The following is a 21,996-nucleotide window of genomic DNA, read 5'->3' as shown; positions in this document are numbered from 1 at the left end:
ATGTTCTGAAGTTACCCCACTCCTCAGAATGTCGAGAACAGCCAGTGGATCTTAGTTACGTCTGCTAAGATCATAGAAAACGCAGGCAGTTTCTTCTTCCAAATACTGCCTGAGATAGAAAAACAGCACACTCCGGTGCCATTTAAAATAACAAACTTTTGAATGACGAATAATTAAGTAAAAACTCCAACTCCTCCCGCGACCTCCTTCTTTGTTGAGGGTTGCAAGAGAATGACTGGATATGACATGTGAGGGGAGGAGCTATATAGCAGCTCTGCTTGGGTGATCATCTTGCAACTTCCTGTTGGGAAGGAGAATATATCCCATAAGTAATGGATGACCCGTGGACTGAACACACTTAACAAGAGAAATCCGCTTCCCAGTTCTCCACTCCAAGGAATATAGATTGCTGATAGACGGCAAAAGTGAGTCTCTGCCCATCAAATTATTTTGGAAACCTCTGTCATCGCTAGAGAACTCTTTGTTCCCCTTTGATGATTGATATATGCTACAGTCGTGATATTGTCAGACTGGAACCTTATGAATCTGGCCGAAGCCAGCTGAGGCCACGCCTGAAGCGCGTTGAATATCGCTCTCAGTTATTTATTGGAAGTAGGGCCTCCTGCTGAGTCCACACACCCTGAGCCTTCAGGGAATTCCAGACTGCGCCCCAACCCAAAAGGCTGGCGTCCGTCGTCACTATGACCCATGCTGGCCTTCGGAAGCACATTCCCTGGGACAGATGATCCTGTGACAACCACCAAAGAAGAGAGTCTCTGGTCTCTAGATCCAGATTTATCCGCGGAGATAAATCTGCATAATTCCCATTCCACTGTCTGAGCATACAGAGTTGCAGTGGTCTGAGATGTAAACGAGCAAATGGAACTATGTCCATTGCCGCTACCATTAGTCCAATTACCTCCATACACTGAGCCACTGTCGGCAAAGGAATGGAATGAATTACTCGGCAAGTGGTTAAGATTTTTGATTTTCTGACCTCCGTCAGAAAAATCTTCATGTCTACAGAGTCTATCAGAGTTCCTAGGAATGGAACTCTTGTTAGAGGAACAAGTGAACTCTTTTTTATGTTCACCTTCCACCCGTGAGATCTTAGAAAAGCCAACACGATGTCCGTGTGAGATTCAGCTAAATGGTAAGTTGACGCCTGAATCAGGATATCGTCCAGATAGGGCACTACTGCTATGCCCCGCGGCCTTAGCACCGCCAGAAGGGACCCTAGCACCTTTGTGAAAATTCTGGGAGCTGTGGCCAACCCGAAAGGGAGGGTCACAAACTGGTAATGTTTCAGTACATGAGGGACACATTTTAAGTGGGGGTTCCACTATGGCTTCTAAACACATGGAACATTGACTTTCCTCAATGTCAGACATGTTAAAAACCGGCTAGTAATTACCACAAACAGACTTGAAACACTTTATTTTATGAAAAAAATAATCTGAAAAATGGTACTGCGCCTTTAAGAGAAAAAAAGCATACAATTTTTCCAAAACTGCTTTAAAACGATAAAATGATCTCAATTTTATGATAAATGCAACCCAAATTGTCAGCTAAGTTTGCCCCACAAGGAAAGGAATACTTAACCCTTACCAAAAAAACGTTATGCTATAAAACGTTAACTTCAATCAAAAACACCCCCTGCGCCTCGCCACAGCCCTGCTGTGCGCCTACCTGCCCTCAGGGGTCTGTAAAAACGGATTAAACCTTCGATTAGGCCCAAACTGTCTCTGAAATACCCACCGGAGTTGAGCTTGCTGCTTGTCTAAGAAAAAACAACTGCACAACTGAGGCGCGAAAATAGGCCCCGCCCATCTCACTCGATGTCTCACAGCCTAAAATGACCACACCAGAGCGGTCTAAAACCTAGCCATGTGGGTTCCTATACCCATAAAGTGAAGCCATGTGTACCCTCTATACTCAATAAAGTAAAAAACGTCTGCCATAAAAAACATTATCTGAAACTCCCAATCATGAAAACGTTTGCCAACAAACATCATAACATCAGTGTCAACCATTTTTTTATAGCCCAATATGCAGGTCCAGTAATACCCCTCTCTATACATTAGGATTACTGCTTACCCTTTCCCTCATGGGGATACTGTCAGCCAATTCTGAAATAACACAGTCTCTCCAGAAAAAAATGGCTGAACATACCTCAATGCTTATAGCATGAAAACGTTCCTCACACTGAAGTTTCTTAAGTACTCCTCAGTCATTCTGTGGGAACTACTCTGGATCCTAGTAACAACTGCTAAGATCATCAGTCTCCAGGCAGAAGTCTTCATCCATCTGCTGCCTGGGAGAAAATAGTACACACCGGTGCCATTTAAAATAAAAAACTCTTGCTTGAAGAAAATAAAAACTAACATTTTATCACCTCTTTCACTTTACCCTTCCTATTACTTAGAGTAGGCAAAGAGAATGACTGGGGGGTGGAGTCAAGGGAGAGCTATATAGACAGCTCTGCTGTGGTGCTCTTTGCCACTTCCTGTTAGCAGGAGGATAATATCCCACAAGTAAAGGATGAATCCATGGACTCGTCGTATCTTATAGAAGAAAAAGGAGTATTACAATAACCGTGTTGGTTACGAAAAACTGGGGAATGGGTAATAAAGGGATTATATTTTTAAACAATAACAATTCTGGAGTAGACAGTCCCTTTAATGCACATTTTTGCATACCAGGTGAAAAGGACAGTTTGTTATGATTCTATACACTTTACTTTTTCAGATTTCCCAGCAGTTCCAATATGAGAGGGAAGGTCTCAAACTCTGGGCTCTGACCCTTGGGTTGCCAGCTCAGCTATGTTTTCCTGGACAGTTATGTGTAACACATGCTGCAGGGTGTGCAGGGAAGGACTTGCATCTTGCCTCTGGATAGCACACACTGCTGCTGGTCAATACTATTCATGTTCCTCCCTGCACATCCTGCACCTTGTCTAACTCATAACTGTCCAGCAAAACATGGCCACGATGGCAAACCTCTATTTGTCCCGCTGTCTTTCTGAGACAGCCATATGTCCCTTCAGTGTCGGGCCGCTTACACATTGGTACCCCCTCACTCCCACTAATCACCAGGGTTTCCTCCAGGGACCCTCCAGAGAGGAGTAAATACCCCAGGGGGGCTATTAAATTTGATGCAAGGACTGAGATTTAAATAAATAGACTTAAAAACCATCTTATTTTTTAAAACGTATTTTCTAAAAAAAATAAATAAAAAAAAACATAATTTATGTAAGAACTTACCTGATAAATTCATTTCTTTCATATTAGCAAGAGTCCATGAGCTAGTGACGTATGGAATATACATTCCCACCAGGAGGGGCAAAGTTTCCCAAACCTCAAAATGCCTACAAATACACCCCTCACCACACCCACAAATCAGTTTAACGAATAGCCAAGAAGTGGGGTGATAAGAAAAAAGTGCGAAAGCATAAAAAATAAGGAATTGGAATAATTGTGCTTTATACAAAAAAATCATAACCACCACAAAAAGGGAGGGCCTCATGGACTCTTGCTAATATGAAAGAAATTAATTTATCAGGTAAGTTCTTACATAAATTATGTTTCTTTCATTTAATTAGCAAGAGTCCATGAGCTAGTGACGTATGGGATAATGAATACCCAGGATGAGGATCTTCCACGCAAGAGTCACTAGAGAGGGAGGGATAAAATAAAGACAGCCAATTCCGCTGAAAAATAATCCACACCCCAAACAAAGTTTAAATCTTATAATGAAAAAAACTGAAATTATAAGCAGAAGAATCAAACTGAAACAGCTGCCTGAAGTACTTTTCTACCAAAGACTGCTTCAGAAGAAGAAAACACATCAAAATGGTAGAATTTAGTAAAAGTATGCAAAGAAGACCAAGTTGCTGCTTTGCAAATCTGATCAACCGAAGCTTCATTCCTAAATGCCCAGGAAGTAGAAACTGACCTAGTCGAATGAGCTGTAATCCTCTGAGGCGGAGTTCTACCCGACTCAACATAAGCATGATGAATCAAAGACTTTAACCAAGACGCCAAAGAAATGGCAGAGGCCTTCTGACCTTTCCTAGAACCAGAAAAGATAACAAATAGACTAGAAGTCTTTCGGAAATCCTTAGTAGCTTCAATATAATATTTCAAAGCTCTAACTACATCCAAAGAATGCAACGATCTTTCCTTAGAGTTCTTAGGATTAGGACACAATGAAGGAACCACAATATCTCTACTAATGTTGTTAGAATTCACAATCTTAGGTAAAAATTTAAATGAAGTTCGCAAAACCGCCTTATCCTGATGAAAAATCAGAAAAGGAGACTCACAAGAAAGAGCAGATAATTCAGAAACTCTTCTAGCAGAAGAGATGGCCAAAAGAAACAAAACTTTCCAAGAAAGTAATTTAATATCCAGCGAATGCATAGGTTCAAACGGAGGAGCTTGAAGAGCCCCCAGAACCAAATTCAAACTCCAAGGAGGAGAAATTGACTTAATGACAGGTTTTATACGAACCAAAGCCTGTACAAAACAATGAATATCAGGAAGATTAGTAATCTTTCTGTGAAAAAGAACAGAAAGAGCAGAGATTTGTCCTTTCAAGGAACTTGCAGACAAACCTTTATCCAAACCATCCTGAAGAAACTGTAAAATTCTAGGAATTCTAAAAGAATGCAAAGAAAAATGATGAGAAGAACACCAAGAAATGTAAGTCTTCCAGACTCGATAATATATCTTCCTAGACACAGATTTACGAGCCTGTAACATAGTATTAATTACGGAGTCAGAGAAACCTCTATGACTGAGAATCAAGCGTTCAATCTCCATACCTTCAAATTTAAGGATTTGAGATCCTGATGGAAAAAAGGACCTTGCGATAGAAGGTCTGGTCTTAATGGAAGAGTCCATGGTTGGCAAGTAGCCATCCGAACAAGATCCGCATACCAAAACCTGTGAGGCCATGCTGGAGCCACCAGCAGGACAAACGAACGCTCCTTTAGAATCTTGGAAATCACTCTTGGAAGAAGAACTAGAGGCGGAAAGATATAGGCAGGATGATACTTCCAAGGAAGTGACAATGCATCCACTGCTTCCGCCTGAGGATCCCTGGATCTGGACAGATACCTGGGAAGCTTCTTGTTTAGATGAGAAGCCATCAGATCTATTTCTGGAAGTCCCCAGATTTGAACAATCTGAAGAAATACCTCTTGGTGAAGAGACCATTCGCCCGGATGTAATGTTTGGCGACTGAGATAATCCGCTTCCCAATTGTCTATACCTGGGATGTGAACCGCAGAAATTAGACAGGAGCTGGATTCCGCCCAAACAAGTATTCGAGATACTTCTTCATAGCCAGAGGACTGTGAGTCCCTCCTTGATGATTGACATATGCCACGGTTGTGACATTGTCCGTCTGAAAACAAATGAACGACTCTCTCTTTAGAAGAGGCCACGACTGAAGAGCTCTGAAAATCGCACGGAGTTCCAAAATGTTGATTGGTAATCTCGCCTCCTGAGATTCCCAAACCCCCTGCGCTGTCAGAGACCCTCATACCGCTCCCCAACCTGTTAGACTTGCATCTGTTGAGATCACAGTCCAGGTCGGAAGAACAAAAGAAGCCCCCTGAACTAAACGATGGTGGTCTGTCCACCACGTCAGAGAGTGTCGTACATTCGGTTTTAAAGATATTAATTGTGATATCTTTGTATAATCCCTGCACCACTGGTTCAGCATACAGAGCTGAAGAGGTCACATGTGAAAACGAGCAAAGGGGATCGCGTCCGATGCAGCAGTCATAAGACCTAGAATTTCCATGCATAAGGCTACCGAAGGGAATGATTGAGACTGAAGGTTTCGACAAGCTGAAACCAATTTCAGACGTCTCTTGTCCATCAACGACAGAGTCATGGACACTGAATCTATCTGGAAACCTAAAAAGGTTACCCTTGTCTGAGGAATCAACAAACTCTTTGGTAAATTTATCCTCCAACCATGTTCTCGTAGACACGATACAAGTCGATTCGTATGAGATTCTGCTAAAATGTGAAGACTGAGCAAGTACCAAGACATCGTCCAAATAAGGAAATACCACAATACCCTGTTCTCTGATTACAGATAGTAGGGCACCGAGAACCTTTGTAAAAATCCTTGGAGCTGTTGCTAGGCCAAACGGCAGAGCCACAAACTGGTAATGCTTGTCTAGAAAAGAGAATCTCAGAAACCGATAGTGATCTGGATGAATCGGAATATGCAGATATGCATCTTGTAAATCTATTGTGGACATATAATGCCCTTGCTGAACAAAAGGCAGAATAGTCCTTATAGTTACCATTTTGAATGTTGGTATTCTTACATAACGATTCAATATTTTTAAATCCAGAACTGGTCTGAAGGAATCCTCCTTCTTTGGTACAATGAATAGATTTGAGTAAAACCCCAGACCCTGTTCCAGAACTGGAACTGGCACAATTACTCCAGCCAACTCTAGATCTGAAACATTTCAGAAACGCTTGAGCCTTCACTGGATTTATTGGAACACGAGAAAGAAAAAATCTTCTTGCAGGAGGCCTTATCTTGAAGCCTATTCTGTACCCTTGTGAAACAATGTTCTGAATCCAAAGATTGCGAATCGAATTGATCCAAATTTCTTTGAAAAATCGTAATCTGCCCCCTACCAGCTGGGCTGGAATGAGGGCCGCACCTTCATGTGGACTTGGTAGCTGGCTTTGGCTTTCTAAAAGGCTTGGATTTATTCCAGACTGGAGATGGTTTCCAAACTGAAACTGTTCCTGAAGGGGAAGGATCAGGCTTTTGTTCCTTATTGTGACGAAAGGAACGAAAACGATTAGCAGCCCTATATTTACCTTTAGATTTTTTATCCTGCGGTAAAAAAGTTCCTTTCCCCCCAGTAACAGTTGAAATAATAGAATCCAACTGTGAACCAAACAATTTATTACCTTGGAAAGAAAGGGAAAGCAAAGTTGACTTAGAAGACATATCAGCATTCCAAGTTTTAAGCCATAAAGCTCTTCTAGCTAAAAACATATACCTGACATCAACCCTAATGATATCAAAGATGGCATCACAAATAAAGTTATTAGCATGTTGAAGAAGATTAACAATGCTATGAGTATTATGATCTGTTACTTGTTGAGCTAAAGCCTCCAACCAGAAAGTTGAAGCTGCAGCAACATCCGCCAAAGATATAGCAGGTCTAAGAAGATTACCTGAACATAAGTAAGCTTTTCTTAGAAAGGATTCAATTTTCCTATCTAAAGGATCCTTAAAGGAAGTACTATCTGCCGTAGGAATAGTAGTAGTTTAGCAAGAGTAGAGATAGCCCCATCAACCTTAGGGATTTTGTCCCAAAACTCTAATCTGTCAGATGGCACAGGATATATTTTCTTAAACCGTTTAGAAGGAGTAAATGAATTACCCAGATTATTCCATTCCCTGGAAATTACTTCAGAAATAGCATCAGGGACGGGAAAAACCTCCGGAATAACTACAGGAGGTTTAAAAACCGTATTTAAACGTTTAGATTTAGTATCAAGAGGACCAGATTCCTCTATTTCTAATGCAATTAAGACTTCTTTAAGTAAAGAACGAATAAATTCCATTTTAAATAAATATGAAGATTTATCAGTATCAATCTCTGAAACAGAATCCTCTGAACCAGAAAAATCATTATCAGAAACAGAATCAGAATGATGATGTTCATTTAAAAATTCATCTGGAAAATGAGAAGTTTTAAAAGACCTTTTACGTTTACTGGAAGGAGGAATAACAGACATAGCCTTCCTAATAGATTTAGAAACAAAATCTCTTATGTTAACAGGAACACCCTGAGTATTAGATGTTGATGGAACAGCAACAGGTAATGGAACATTACTAAAGGAAATATTATCTGCATTAGCAAGTTTGTCATGACATTCATCACAAACAACAGCCGGAGGAACAGTTACCACAAGTTTACAACAAATACACTTAACTTTGGTAGATCCAGCATCAGGCAGCGATTTTCCAGAAGTAGCTTCTGATTCAGGGTCAATCTGAGACATCTTGCAATATGTAATAGAAAAAACAACATATAAAGCAAAATTGATCAAATTCCTTAAATGACAGTTTCAGGAATGGGAAAAAATGCCAATGAACAAGCTTCTAGCAACCAGAAGCAAATAAACAATGAGACTTAAATAATGTGCTTTTGGCGCCAAAAATGATGCCACATCCGGTGACGCCGACATTTTTGGCGCAAAAACGTCAAAAAAAAATGACGCAACTTCCGGCAACAAGTACGACGCCGGAAATGACAAAGAAAATTTTTGCGCCAAAAAAGTCAGCGCCACAAATTACGCAATAAAATTAAGCATTTTCAGCCCCCGCGAGCCTAACAGCCCACAGGTAAAAAAGTCAAATTTTAAGGTAAGAAAAATTGATTATTCATATGCATTATCCCAAATAATGAAACTGACTGTCTGAAATAAGGAATATCGAACATCCTGAATCAAGGCAAAAAAATGTTTAAACACATATATTTAGAACTTTATATAAAAGTGCCCAACCATAGCTTAGAGTGTCACAAAAATAAGACTTACTTACCCCAGGACACTCATCTACATGTAGTAGAAAGCCAAACCAGTACTGAAACGAGAATCAGTAGAGGTAATGGTATATATAAGAGTATATCGTCGATCTGAAAAGGGAGGTAAGAGATGAATCTCTACGACCTATAACAGAGAACCTATGAAATAGACCCCGTAGAAGGAGATCATTGAATTCAAATAGGCAATACTCTCTTCACATCCCTCTGACATTCACTGCACACTGAGAGGAAAACCGGGCTCCAGCCTGCTGCGAAGCGCATATCAACGAAGAATCTAGCACAAACTTACTTCACCACCTCCACGGGAGGCAAAGTTTTTAAAACTGATTTGTGGGTGTGGTGAGGGGTGTATTTGTAGGCATTTTGAGGTTTGGGAAACTTTGCCCCTCCTGGTGGGAATGTATATCCCATACGTCACTAGCTCATGGACTCTTGCTAATTACATGAAAGAAAAGGAGGATATGGGACTGTTGTCTCATTCACCTACCACCATAGTTTAGATGGTGAGGAGTCTGAGGTAAGTCACTAACAATGTCAACTGGGTCTGGTAATTCCATGCTCAACCCATCTGGAGGCAGCCATATGAGAGCTCAACACTGTGTGTCATAGTCATACTACACTTACAATACACACTGAGAAAAAAACACCAGGCAAACTCTCACAATTACAGACATATCCAAGCAGTGCACTGCCACTGCCACTCTTCCCACCCATTACCATAATAACCTCAGAAGCTCTCTGCTCTTACACACAATCCGTGATCTCCCACTCTTAGGCACACACACCCCCTATGTACTTTCCAAGTTACTTTAAGTCTACTCTTAATGTACCTCTCTTACATAACATTACACGCACACCGTCAGAGGTAGGTAGTAGCGTAGGTAGTGGTGTCCCATAGACCTTCTGATGAGACCACCACAAAACTAAGCAATTTTTTTAAGGAGCTCACCGCACAGTACACTTCAATCATTCATGGCTAGTAAATCAATATGTATAAATATGTAATATAACTATGCAAGCTCATTAAGGCAAGCAGTGCAAATCTAACAAAGAATGAACAGCAAAGTGGCCTCCAGAAATTATACAAGTCTATTTTAGAAACCAAGATTTGCACAGTGAGTTTATAAAAAGAGAAGCAGAGCAATGTGTGTTCCCCTAGACCACAAATAAAGCAGCTAGACCAAGTACAGAGCCATGCTCGATCATATGACTATCAAAGCTATATGTGCTCACCAAGAAAGCCCAAGATTAGTATTCTCAGTTGCTGAATGAAGAAGGAATATTTGTTAGTGTAAAGAGGGACAGATTACCACATACCTCTAATTCAGTGTTACTAGAAGACATCTCAGAGCCAGAAGTACTGGAGCACACCTTGCCATGGTAAACCTGAGCTGGAGGATACATAGCTAAGTCTATATACTGGAAAGGCTCCTTGGTAGAAATGCTCCCAACATTAGTCTGCCCATCACCAGGCAGCCTCACTTCTCCAAAACCTGCCTGTACATTGAAAAAAAGCTAAAGTAATTACACAATAAAAAGTTAAACTATATAATGTCATTCATGAAAAGTTGAGGTATAGAAAACTCATGTAACATGTGGATGATTTTAGAGACTCAATGCTGGGGACTTACAATGCAATTAAGACATTTTTAAATTAATCTATATGTGGAAAAGGACACAAATAATGAGAGTTCACAATCAAAACTGAAGGCATGAATTATACTACAAAAACCCACCAAAATTTTTGCCAGTTTTGATGCCATGAACTGTATTTTTTTGCCAAAATAACCATACTTGTTTCTTTATTTACAGATTTCTTTGGCACTATAAAGCCTTAATGCTATCAACAATACCTTACAGTATCATGTGATGTAACATTATCAAAAAGAGTATAGTATGCAGATCCCAATGTTGATCCACAAACACTTAGCATATTCAAATATTTTGCCAAATATTATCCAAATATTGAAAAGGTGTTTTAAAACAAGACTTGTACCTTTTTTAGAAGAACATCCTCTATCTAAAACAAGGAAAGATGTTTTCCCTCACTTTTTATGTGATTCAATTCCCTATACTGTATATTTTGGGTTTATATTTCCTGTTCACTTTTTGTATCAATCGGTGGTATATTTAGTTTTTGTGCTTCCTTAGGCACAAGGAAATATGCTGCCCCCTAAACACCCCACACCCACCATAATGCAAGGGACAAAAGGGGTGTTATGTCGAGAACTCAAATTCCTCGAAAACTCCAATCTGACGTCACTTCCTGTGACTTCTATTTTAATATCTGTTTGCCTCTGTTGGGGGGGGGGGGGGGCGCACCGCCGATCCTCTGGCATACACCCCAAGTAAACCTTGGGGAATGAGGTTTACAAGGGGGGCTCTGCCACCCTTGAACCCCCCAGACGAAGGAAAAATAGATACTGAAGATAGGCGATTACAGTGTTCATCTGATTGGTTGTGAATCCTGTCACTCATTGGACACGGACCAATCAGATGTATGGAATCACCGGAAGCGACGTCAGATTTCAATGTATTGGAGTTCTCAATAGAACAGGGGCAGTCATACAGCCCCCTCAGATAGCTAGGTAACAGTGGTTTAATAAATTAAACACTTGGAAAGTATTGGAGTGGAAAATGTGTTATGCCAGAATAGAGAGCTACCCCAGACAAAGGCATGGAGAGTGTTAGTGTGGACCATATCTAAAACAGTGTCTATTGTGAATTACACTAATTAAGTCCTATGCACAAAAAATCAATTTGTGCGGCACTAAAATAATGGAAAGGTAAAAGTGCATCTGCCACTTAGTTCAGAACAGACAGTGATTGTCAGCATAAGCTCTAATAGTCATAAAGAATATCATCTCATTTCAGCCAGATTCCATCTAACCTCTTGCACTTGTTCAATGCTTAGTCTCACGTAACGTGCTAGTGGTGTCTTGTTGCATACGGCTCTATCATTTGCGACCATATGCAATGGCATCCAGCTGGATTTCTGCAAACAAAAAACAGAATTTATGCTTACCTGATAAATTACTCTCTCTTGTGGTGTATCCAGTCCACGGGTTCATCCTTTACTTGTGGGATATTCTCCTTCCCTACAGGAAGTGGCAAAGAGAGCACACAGCAGAGCTGTCCATATAGCTCCCCCTCTAGCTCCACCCCCCCAGTCATTCGACCGAAGGTTAGGAAGAAAAAGGAGAAACCATAGGGTGCAGTGGTGACTGTAGTTTAAACAAAAAAAATCTACCTGACTTAATAGCCAGGGCGGGCCGTGGACTGGATACACCACAAGAGAAAGTAATTTATCAGGTAAGCATAAATTCTCTTTTCTCTTGTAAGGTGTATCAAGTCCACGGGTTCATCCTTTACTTGTGGGATACCAATACCAAAGCTTTAGGACACGGATGAAGGGAGGGAAGAAGACAGGTACCTTAAACGGAAGGCACCACTGCTTGTAAAACCTGTCTCCCAAAAATAGCCTCCGAAGAAGCAAAAGTATCGAATTTGGAAAATTTGGAAAAAGTATGCAGCGAAGACCAAGTCGCTGCCTTACAAATCTGTTCAACAGAAGCCTCATTTTTAAAAGCCCATGTGGAAGCCACTGCTCTGGTAGAATGAGCAGTAATTGTTTCGGGAGGCTGCTGGCCAGCAGTCTCATAGGCCAAACGGATGATGCTTTTCAGCCAAGAGGAAAAAGAGGTAGCGGTCGCCTTCTGACCTCTCCTCTTACCAGAATAGATAACAAACAAAGAAGTTGTTTATCTGAAATCCTTAGTAGCTTGTAAATAGAACTTTAAAGCACGAACTACATCAAGATTGTGTAACAGACGTTCCTTCTTCGACGAAGGATTAGGACACAGAGAAGGAACAACAATTTCCTGGTTAATATTCTTATAAGACACAACCTTAGGAAGAAAACCGGGTTTGGTACATAAAACTACCTTATCTGCATGGAACACCAGGTAAGGTGAAAAAAAAAAAAAAGCTTAATATCTATGGAATGTAAAGGTTCAAACGGAACCCCTTGCAAAACTGAAAGAACTAAATTCAGACTCCATGGTGGAGCCACAGGTCTATAAACAGGCTTGATTCTGACTAAAGCCTGACTAAACGTTTGAACATCTGGTACCTCTGCCAGACGTTTGTGAAAAAGAATAGACAAAGCAGATATCTGTCCCTTTAAGGAACTAGCTGATAATCCTTTCTCCAATCCATCTTGGAGAAAGGACAAAATCCTGGGAATCTTAACCTTACTCCATGAGTAACCCTTGGATTCGCACCAAAAAAGATATTTTCGCCAAATCTTATGGTAGATTTTCCTGGTAACAGGCTTTCTAGCCTGAATCAGGGTATCGATAACCGACTTAGAGAAACCACGCTTTGATAGAATTAGTCGTTCAATCTCCAAGCAGTCAGACGCAGAGAAATTAAGATTTGGATGTTTGAAAGGACCATGTATTAGAAGGTCCTGTCTCATTGGTAGCGTCCATGGTGGCACAAATGACATGTCCACTAGGTCTGCATACCAGGTCCTGCATGGCCACGCAGGCGCTATTAGAATCACCGAAGCCCTCTCCTGCTTGATACTGGCAACCAGACGCGTGAGGAGAGGAAACGGTGGAAAAACATAGGCCAGATTGAAGGACCAAGGCGCTGCTAGAGCATCTATCAACACCGCCTGGGGATCCCCGGACCTGGACCCGTAAATAGGAAGTTTGGTGTTCTGACGGGACGCCATCAGATCCAATTCTGGAGTGCCCCATAGCTGAGTCAGCTGGGCAAATACCTCTGGGTGGAGTTCCCACTCCCCTGGGTGAAAAGACTTAGAAAATCCGCCTCCCAGTTGTCTACTCCTGGGATGTGAATTGCTGAGAGATGGCAAGAGTGATCCTCCGCCCACCTGATTATTTTGGTTACTTCCATCATTGCTAGGGAACTTCTTGTTCCCCCCTGATGATTGACGTAAGCTACAGTCGTGATGTTGTCCAACTGAAATCTGATTAATTTGGTCGCAGCTAGCTGAGGCCATGCCTGAAGCGCGTTGAATATCGCCCTCAGTTCCAGAATGTTTATCGGGAGAAGAGCTTCTTCCCGAGACCATAAGCCCTGAGCTTTCAGGGAGTCCCAGACTGCACCCCAGCCCAACAGACTGGCGTCGTCGTTACGATGATCCACTCTGGTCTGCGGAAACACATTCCCTGAGACAGGTGATCCTGAGACAACCACCAGAGAAGAGAATCTCTGGTCCCCTGGTCCAACTGTATTTGAGGAGACAAATCTGCATAATCCCCATTCCACTATTTGAGCATGCACAGTTGCAGTGGTCTGAGGTGTATCCTTGCAAAAGGGACTATGTCCATTGCCGCTACCATTAGTCCGATTGTCTCCATGCACTGAGCTACAGATGGCCGAGGAATGGAATGAAGAGCTCGGCAAGAAGTTAAGAGTTTTACCTTTCTGACCTCCGTCAGAAATATTTTCATTTCTACCGAGTCTATTAGGGTTCCTAGGAAGGGAACTCTTGTGAGGGGGGAGAGAGAACTCTTTTTGATGTTCACCTTCCACTCGTGAGACCTCAGAAAGGCCACTACAATTTCCGTGTGAGACTTGGCTCTTTGGAAAGTCGACGCCTGAATTAAGATGTCGTCTAGATAAGGCGCCACTGCTATGCCCCGCGGTCTTAGCACCGCCAGGAGGGACCCTAGCACCTTTGCGAAAATTCTGGGAGCAGTGGCCAACCCGAAAAGGAAGAGCCACAAACTGATAATGCTTGTCCAGAAAGGCGAACCTGAGAAACTAGTGATGATCTTTGTGGATAGGAATGTGTAGATACGCATCCTTTAGATCCACGGTAGTCATATATTGACCCTCCTGGATCATTGGTAAGATTGTCCGAATGGTCTCCATCTTGAATGATGGGACTCTGAGGAATTTGTTTAGAATTTTGAGATCCAGGATTGGTCTGAAAGTTCCTTCTTTTTTGGGAACCACAAACAGGTTTGAGTAAAACCCCAGCCTTTGTTCCGCAATTGGAACTGGGTGGATCACTCCCATTGTATGTAGGTCTTCTACACAGCGTAAGAACGCCTCTTTCTTTGTCATGTCTGTAGACAGACGAGAAATATGGAACCTTCCCCTTGGAGGGGAGTCCTTGAATTCTAGAAGATATCCCTGGGATACAATCTCTAAGGCCCAGGGATTGTGTACGTCTCTTGCCCAGGCCTGAGCGAAGAGAGAGAGTCTGCCCCCTACTAGATCCGGTCCCGGATCTGGGGCTACCCCATCATGCTGTCTTGGAGGCAGCTGCAGGCTTCTTGGCCTGTTTACCCTTGTTACAGCCCTGGTAAGGTTTCCAGGCTGCCCTGGGTTGTGAAGTGTAACCCTCTTGCTTTGCAGCACGGGAGGATGAAGCGAGACCGCTCCTGAAATTCCGAAAGGAACGAAAATTATTTTGTTTGTTCTTCGTCTTGAAGGACTTGTCCTGGGGGAGAGCATGGCCTTTTCCCCCAGTGATTTCTGAAATAATCTCTTTCAATTCAGGCCCAAAGAGGGTCTTTCCTTTGAAAGGGATGTTCAATAGTTTGGATTTTGACGACACATCGGCCGACCAGGACTTTAGCCATAACGCCCTGCTCGCTAAAATGGCGAAACCTGAATTTTTTGCCGCTAACTTAGCTAGTTGGAAAGCGGCATCTGTGATAAAAGAATTAGCCAGCTTAAGAGCCTTAATTCTGTCCATAATGTCCTCATATGAGGTCTCCGTCTGGAGCGCATCTTCCAGCGCCTCGAACCAGAAAGCAGCTGCAGTGGTTACAGGAACAATGCACGCAATAGGTTGGAGAAGAAAACCTTGTTGAACAAAAATTTTCTTAAGTAAACCCTCTAATTTTTTATCCATAGGGTCTTTAAAAGCACAACTGTCTTCGATTGGTATAGTTGTGTGTTTAGCAAGTGAAGAAACAGCCCCCTCCACCTTAGGGACCGTCTGCCAGGAGTCCCGCATGGGGTTAGATATAAGGAACATTTTCTTAAAAACAGGAGGGGGAACGAAGGGAATACCTGGTTTATCCCACTCCCTAGTAACGATATCCGCAATCTTCTTAGGGACAGGGAACACATCAGTGTAACTTCTAGGTACTTGTCCATTTTACACAATTTCTCTGGAACCACCATAGGGTCGCAGTCATCCAGAGTAACTAATACCTCCCTGAGCAATAAGCGGAGGTTTTCTAGTTTAAATTTAAAAGCCAAAGTATCTGAGTCTGTCTGAGGAGCAACCTTTCCCGAATCGGAAATTTCTCCCTCAGACAGCACACCCCTCGCCCCCATTTCAGAGCGTTGTGAGTGTAAATCGGATAAGGCTACTAAAGCGTCAGAATGCTCATAATCTGTTCTTAAAACAGAGCTATCACGCTTTGCAGGTAACATGGGCAGTTTAGATAAAAACACTGAGAGGGTATTATCCATAACTGCCGCCAAGTCTTGCAAGGTAAAAGAGTTAGACGCGCTAGAGGTGCTAGGCGTCGCTTGAGCGGCGTAACTGGTTGTGATCTTGGGGAGAGGTTAACGGGCTAACCTCATTACCTTCTGTCTGAGAATTATCTTGGGCCACATTTTTAAGTGCAACAATATGTTTTTTAAAGTGTATAGACATATCAGTACAAGTGGGACACATTCTGAGAGGGGGTTCCACCATGGCTTCTAAACACATTTAACAAGGATTTTCCTTGGTGTCAGACATGTTTAACAGACTAGTAGTAAGACAAACAGGCTTAGAAATCACTTTAATCAAGTAAAAACACACTTTGCAAAAAACGTTACTGTGCCTTTAAGAGATAAAAAAGGCACACAATTTTCCAAAACAGTGAAAAATGCAGCAAACTTTTCGAAATTTTTACAGTATGTACCTAAAGCATTAGTAAGATTGCACCACTAGCAATAAAAACGATTAACCCCTCAATGCCCAAACCGGATCGATAGTAAGCCAACAGACCGGTTAAAACAACTTCAGCACCTTGCCACAGCTCTGCTGTGGCCCTACCTGCCCTTAGGAGTCAGATTTGTGGGGAAAAAGCTTCTTATGGGCCCTCAAACTGTAGCAGGACCCTCCATGTGAAACAGCCTGAAGTTCTAGTCAATATAACTGCGCATCTGAGGCACAAAATTAGGCCCCTCCCACCTTACTCTGGTGCTGTTAGGTCTAAAGAAACACTCCTAAGTGTTTTAATAATAGCCATGTGGGTAACAACCCCTGAAAGAAACCCAATAAAAACCGTTTGCCATTAAGTAGTGTCAACCAGCATAAATTAGCCCTGTAATGTAAGCTTGTAAGCTAGCAATTCCATACATAGTCTCTGAATACAGCTTACCCTTCCCTCATGGGGATCTTATCAGTCTTTTCTAGCATTATCACCGTCTTGTCTAGAAATAAATGACTGAACATACCTTATTGCAGCCTAACCTGCAAACCGTTCCCCCCAACTGAAGTTTTCTTGTACTCCTCAGTCCTTTGTGGGAACAGCAGTGGATTTTAGTTACAACATGCTAAAATCATCTTCCTCCCTGCAGAAATCTTCATCTCCTTTCTGCTAGAGAGTAAATAGTACACACCGGTACCATTTAAAATAACAAACTTTTGCTTGTAGAAAATAAAAACTACAATTCTAACACCACATTCACTTTACCCTTCCGATTGCTTAGAGCAGGCAAAGAGAATGACTGGGGGGTGGAGCTAGAGGGGGAGCTATATGGACAGCTCTGCTGTGTGCTCTCTTTGCCACTTCTTGTAGGGAAGGAGTATATCCCACAAGGATGAACCCGTGGACTGGATACACCTTACAAGAGAAATTGTTTTGATGTTACATTTGACAATTTCTTTATATGGATATCTATCAGATGGAGAAACTATTGAAATATATCTGTTATAATATAAAGTCTTGTTCATGGTTCATTATTAAGAGTTAGTGTTGTGATAAAGAAATTATTATTGTTTGAAGAAACATCTAGGTTGAATTTATTTACAATTTTAAAGAGTCACTTTCACTTTGAAACCAAGATCAATAGACACATTATCAAATTATATATTTTAATGCATAACAAATGCTTGTGCTTTCTATGTGAAAAACAGCTGCACTTCCTTTAAAGTGGGAGAACTTTGGTAAATAGATTTCACTTTATCCCTGATTCCATAATGTGGAAATGCTTGAGCTAATAATAATAGCAGCAGCACCTAATACTATTATATTTAAAGGGACATAAACATTATAAAACATTTATATAAAAAAGCCTTTTATATACAAAAATATCAAAAATGTTTACATGAAGTTTAAATGTAACCGTAATGCATAACATAAAGCCTTGCCGATAAGAACATTTTAAATTTTGCTATTTATATGCAACAAAGAAAAAAACTTTAAATGTTAATTTATTACAAAACAGAATTTATGTTTACCTGATAAATTACTTTCTCCAACGGTGTGTCCGGTCCACGGCGTCATCCTTACTTGTGGGATATTCTCTTCCCCAACAGGAAATGGCAAAGAGCCCAGCAAAGCTGGTCACATGATCCCTCCTAGGCTCCGCCTTCCCCAGTCATTCGACCGACGTAAAGGAGGAATATTTGCATAGGAGAAACCATATGATACCGTGGTGACTGTAGTTAAAGAAAATAAATTATCAGACCTGATTAAAAAACCAGGGCGGGCCGTGGACCGGACACACCGTTGGAGAAAGTAATTTATCAGGTAAACATAAATTCTGTTTTCTCCAACATAGGTGTGTCCGGTCCACGGCGTCATCCTTACTTGTGGGAACCAATACCAAAGCTTTAGGACACGGATGAAGGGAGGGAGCAAATCAGGTCACCTAGATGGAAGGCACCACGGCTTGCAAAACCTTTCTCCCAAAAATAGCCTCAGAAGAAGCAAAAGTATCAAATTTGTAAAACTTAGTAAAAGTGTGCAGTGAAGACCAAGTCGCTGCCTTACATATCTGATCAACAGAAGCCTCGTTCTTGAAGGCCCATGTGGAAGCCACAGCCCTAGTGGAATGAGCTGTGATTCTTTCAGGAGGCTGCCGTCCGGCAGTCTCGTAAGCCAATCTGATGATGCTTTTAATCCAAAAAGAGAGAGAGGTAGAAGTTGCTTTTTGACCTCTCCTTTTACCAGAATAAACAACAAACAAGGAAGATGTTTGTCTAAAATCCTTTGTAGCATCTAAATAGAATTTTAGAGCACGAACTACATCCAAATTGTGCAACAAACGTTCCTTCTTTGAAACTGGATTCGGACACAAAGAAGGCACGACTATCTCCTGGTTAATGTTTTTGTTAGAAACAACTTTCGGAAGAAAACCAGGTTTAGTACGCAGAACCACCTTATCTGCATGGAACACCAGATAAGGAGGAGAACACTGCAGAGCAGATAATTCTGAAACTCTTCTAGCAGAAGAAATTGCAACCAAAAACAAAACTTTCCAAGATAATAACTTAATATCAACGGAATGTAAGGGTTCAAACGGAACCCCCTGCAGAACTGAAAGAACTAAATTGAGACTCCAAGGAGGAGTCAAAGGTTTGTAAACAGGCTTGATTCTAACCAGAGCCTGAACAAAGGCTTGAACATCTGGCACAGCTGCCAGCTTTTTGTGAAGTAACACAGACAAGGCAGAAATCTGTCCTTTCAAAGAACTTGCAGATAATCCTTTCTCCAAACCTTCTTGAAGAAAGGATAGAATCTTAGGAACTTTTATCTTGTCCCAAGGGAATCCTTTAGATTCACACCAATAGATATATTTTTTCCATATTTTGTGGTAGATTTTTCTAGTTACAGGCTTTCTGGCCTGAACAAGAGTATCAATGACAGAATCTGAGAACCCTCGCTTTGATAAGATCAAGCGTTCAATCTCCAAGCAGTCAGTTGGAGTGAGACCAGATTCGGATGTTCGAACGGACCTTGAACAAGAAGGTCTCGTCTCAAAGGTAGCTTCCATGGTGGAGCCGATGACATATTCACCAGGTCTGCATACCAAGTCCTGCGTGGCCACGCAGGAGCTATCAAGATCACCGATGCCCTCTCCTGATTGATCCTGGCTACCAGCCTGGGGATGAGAGGAAACGGCGGGAATACATAAGCTAGTTTGAAGGTCCAAGGTGCTACTAGTGCATCTACTAGAGTCGCCTTGGGATCCCTGGATCTGGACCCGTAGCAAGGAACCTTGAAGTTCTGGCGAGAGGCCATCAGATCCATGTCTGGAATGCCCCACAGTTGAGTGATTTGGGCAAAGATTTCCGGATGGAGTTCCCACTCCCCCGGATGAAATGTCTGACGACTCAGAAAATCCGCTTCCCAGTTTTCCACTCCTGGAATGTGGATTGCAGACAAGTGGCAGGAGTGAGTCTCCGCCCATTGAATGATTTTGGTCACTTCTTCCATCGCCAGGGAACTCCTTGTTCCCCCCTGATGGTTGATGTACGCAACAGTCGTCATGTTGTCTGATTGAAACCGTATGAACTTGGTCTTTGCTAGCTGAGGCCAAGCCTTGAGAGCATTGAATATCGCTCTCAGTTCCAGAATATTTATCGGGAGAATAGATTCTTCCCGAGACCAAAGACCCTGCGCTTTCAGGGGTCCCCAGACCGCGCCCCAGCCCACCAGACTGGCGTCGGTCGTGACAATGACCCACTCTGGTCTGCGGAAGCTCATCCCCTGTGACAGGTTGTCCAGGGACAGCCACCAACTGAGTGAATCTCTGGTCCTCTGATCTACTTGTATCGTCGGAGACAAGTCTGTATAGTCCCCATTCCACTGACTGAGCATGCACAGTTGTAATGGTCTTAGATGAATTCGCGCAAAAGGAACTATGTCCATTGCCGCTACCATCAAACCTATTACTTCCATGCACTGCGCTATGGAAGGAAGAGGAACAGAATGAAGTATTTGACAAGAGTTTAGAAGTTTTGATTTTCTGGCCTCTGTCAGAAAAATCCTCATTTCTAAGGAGTCTATTATTGTTCCCAAGAAGGGAACCCTTGTTGACGGAGATAGAGAACTTTTTTCTACGTTCACTTTCCACCCGTGAGATCTGAGAAAGGCCAGGACAATGTGAGCCTTTGCTTGTGGAAGGGACGACGCTTGAATCAGAATGTCGTCCAAGTAAGGTACTACTGCAATGCCCCTTGGTCTTAGCACCGCTAGAAGGGACCCTAGTACCTTTGTGAAAATTCTTGGAGCAGTGGCTAATCCGAACGGAAGTGCCACAAACTGGTAATGCTTGTCCAGGAATGCGAACCTTAGGAACCGATGATGTTCCTTGTGGATAGGAATATGTAGATACGCATCCTTTAAATCCACCGTGGTCATGAATTGACCTTCCTGGATGGAAGGAAGAATTGTTCGAATGGTTTCCATTTTGAACGATGGAACCTTGAGAAACTTGTTTAGGATCTTGAGATCTAAGATTGGTCTGAATGTTCCCTCTTTTTTGGGAACTACGAACAGATTGGAGTAGAACCCCATCCCTTGTTCTCCTAATGGAACAGGATGAATCACTCCCATTTTTAACAGTTCTTCTACACAATGTAAGAATGCCTGTTTTTTTATGTGGTCTGAAGACAATTGAGACCTGTGGAACCTCCCCCTTGGGGGAAGCCCCTTGAATTCCAGAAGATAACCTTGGGAGACTATTTCTAGCGCCCAAGGATCCAGAACATCTCTTGCCCAAGCCTGAGCGAAGAGAGAGAGTCTGCCCCCCACCAGATCCGGTCCCGGATCGGGGGCCAACATCTCATGCTGTCTTAGTAGCAGTGGCAGGTTTCTTGGCCTGCTTTCCTTTGTTCCAGCCTTGCATTGGCCTCCAGGCTGGCTTGGCTTGAGAAGTATTACCCTCTTGCTTAGAGGACGTAGCACTTGGGGCTGGTCCGTTTCTGCGAAAGGGACGAAAATTAGGTTTATTTTTGGCCTTGAAAGACCTATCCTGAGGAAGGGCGTGGCCCTTGCCCCCAGTGATATCAGAAATAATCTCTTTCAAGTCAGGGCCAAACAGCGTTTTCCCCTTGAAAGGAATGTTAAGCAATTTGTTCTTGGAAGACGCATCCGCTGACCAAGATTTTAGCCAAAGCGCTCTGCGCGCCACAATAGCAAAACCAGAATTTTTCGCCGCTAACCTAGCCAATTGCAAAGTGGCGTCTAGGGTGAAAGAATTAGCCAATTTGAGAGCATGAATTCTGTCCATAATCTCCTCATAAGAAGAATTTTTATTGAGCGCCTTTTCTAGTTCATCGAACCAGAAACACGCTGCTGTAGTGACAGGAACAATGCATGAAATTGGTTGTAGAAGGTAACCTTGCTGAACAAACATCTTTCTAAGCAAACCCTCTAATTTTTTATCCATAG

The 21,996-nt window shown here is 42.3% G+C and overlaps 1 protein-coding gene across 2 annotated transcripts in view; it reads right to left on the bottom strand.

Moving 5' to 3' along the window:
* TMEM44 (transmembrane protein 44) overlaps positions 1–21,996 on the bottom strand; it is a 319,479-nt gene that overhangs the window by 125,715 nt on the left and 171,768 nt on the right. Inside the window, exons 8-9 of one of the 2 annotated variants that reach the window (XM_053710206.1) lie at positions 11,493–11,597; positions 9,920–10,099 (exon numbers count right to left, since the gene is read on the bottom strand). In XM_053710206.1, the coding sequence (XP_053566181.1) occupies positions 9,920–10,099; positions 11,493–11,597 (285 nt within the window). The remainder of the gene's footprint in view (positions 1–9,919; positions 10,100–11,492; positions 11,598–21,996) is intronic. The other variant, XM_053710207.1, reaches the window with a different exon arrangement.

This window comes from Bombina bombina, chromosome 4 (assembly GCF_027579735.1).
Source record: "Bombina bombina isolate aBomBom1 chromosome 4, aBomBom1.pri, whole genome shotgun sequence".
Lineage (NCBI taxonomy): Eukaryota > Metazoa > Chordata > Amphibia > Anura > Bombinatoridae > Bombina > Bombina bombina.
The sequence above is the reverse complement of the archived record's forward strand: the minus strand, read 5'-3'. Positions and strand labels throughout refer to the sequence as shown.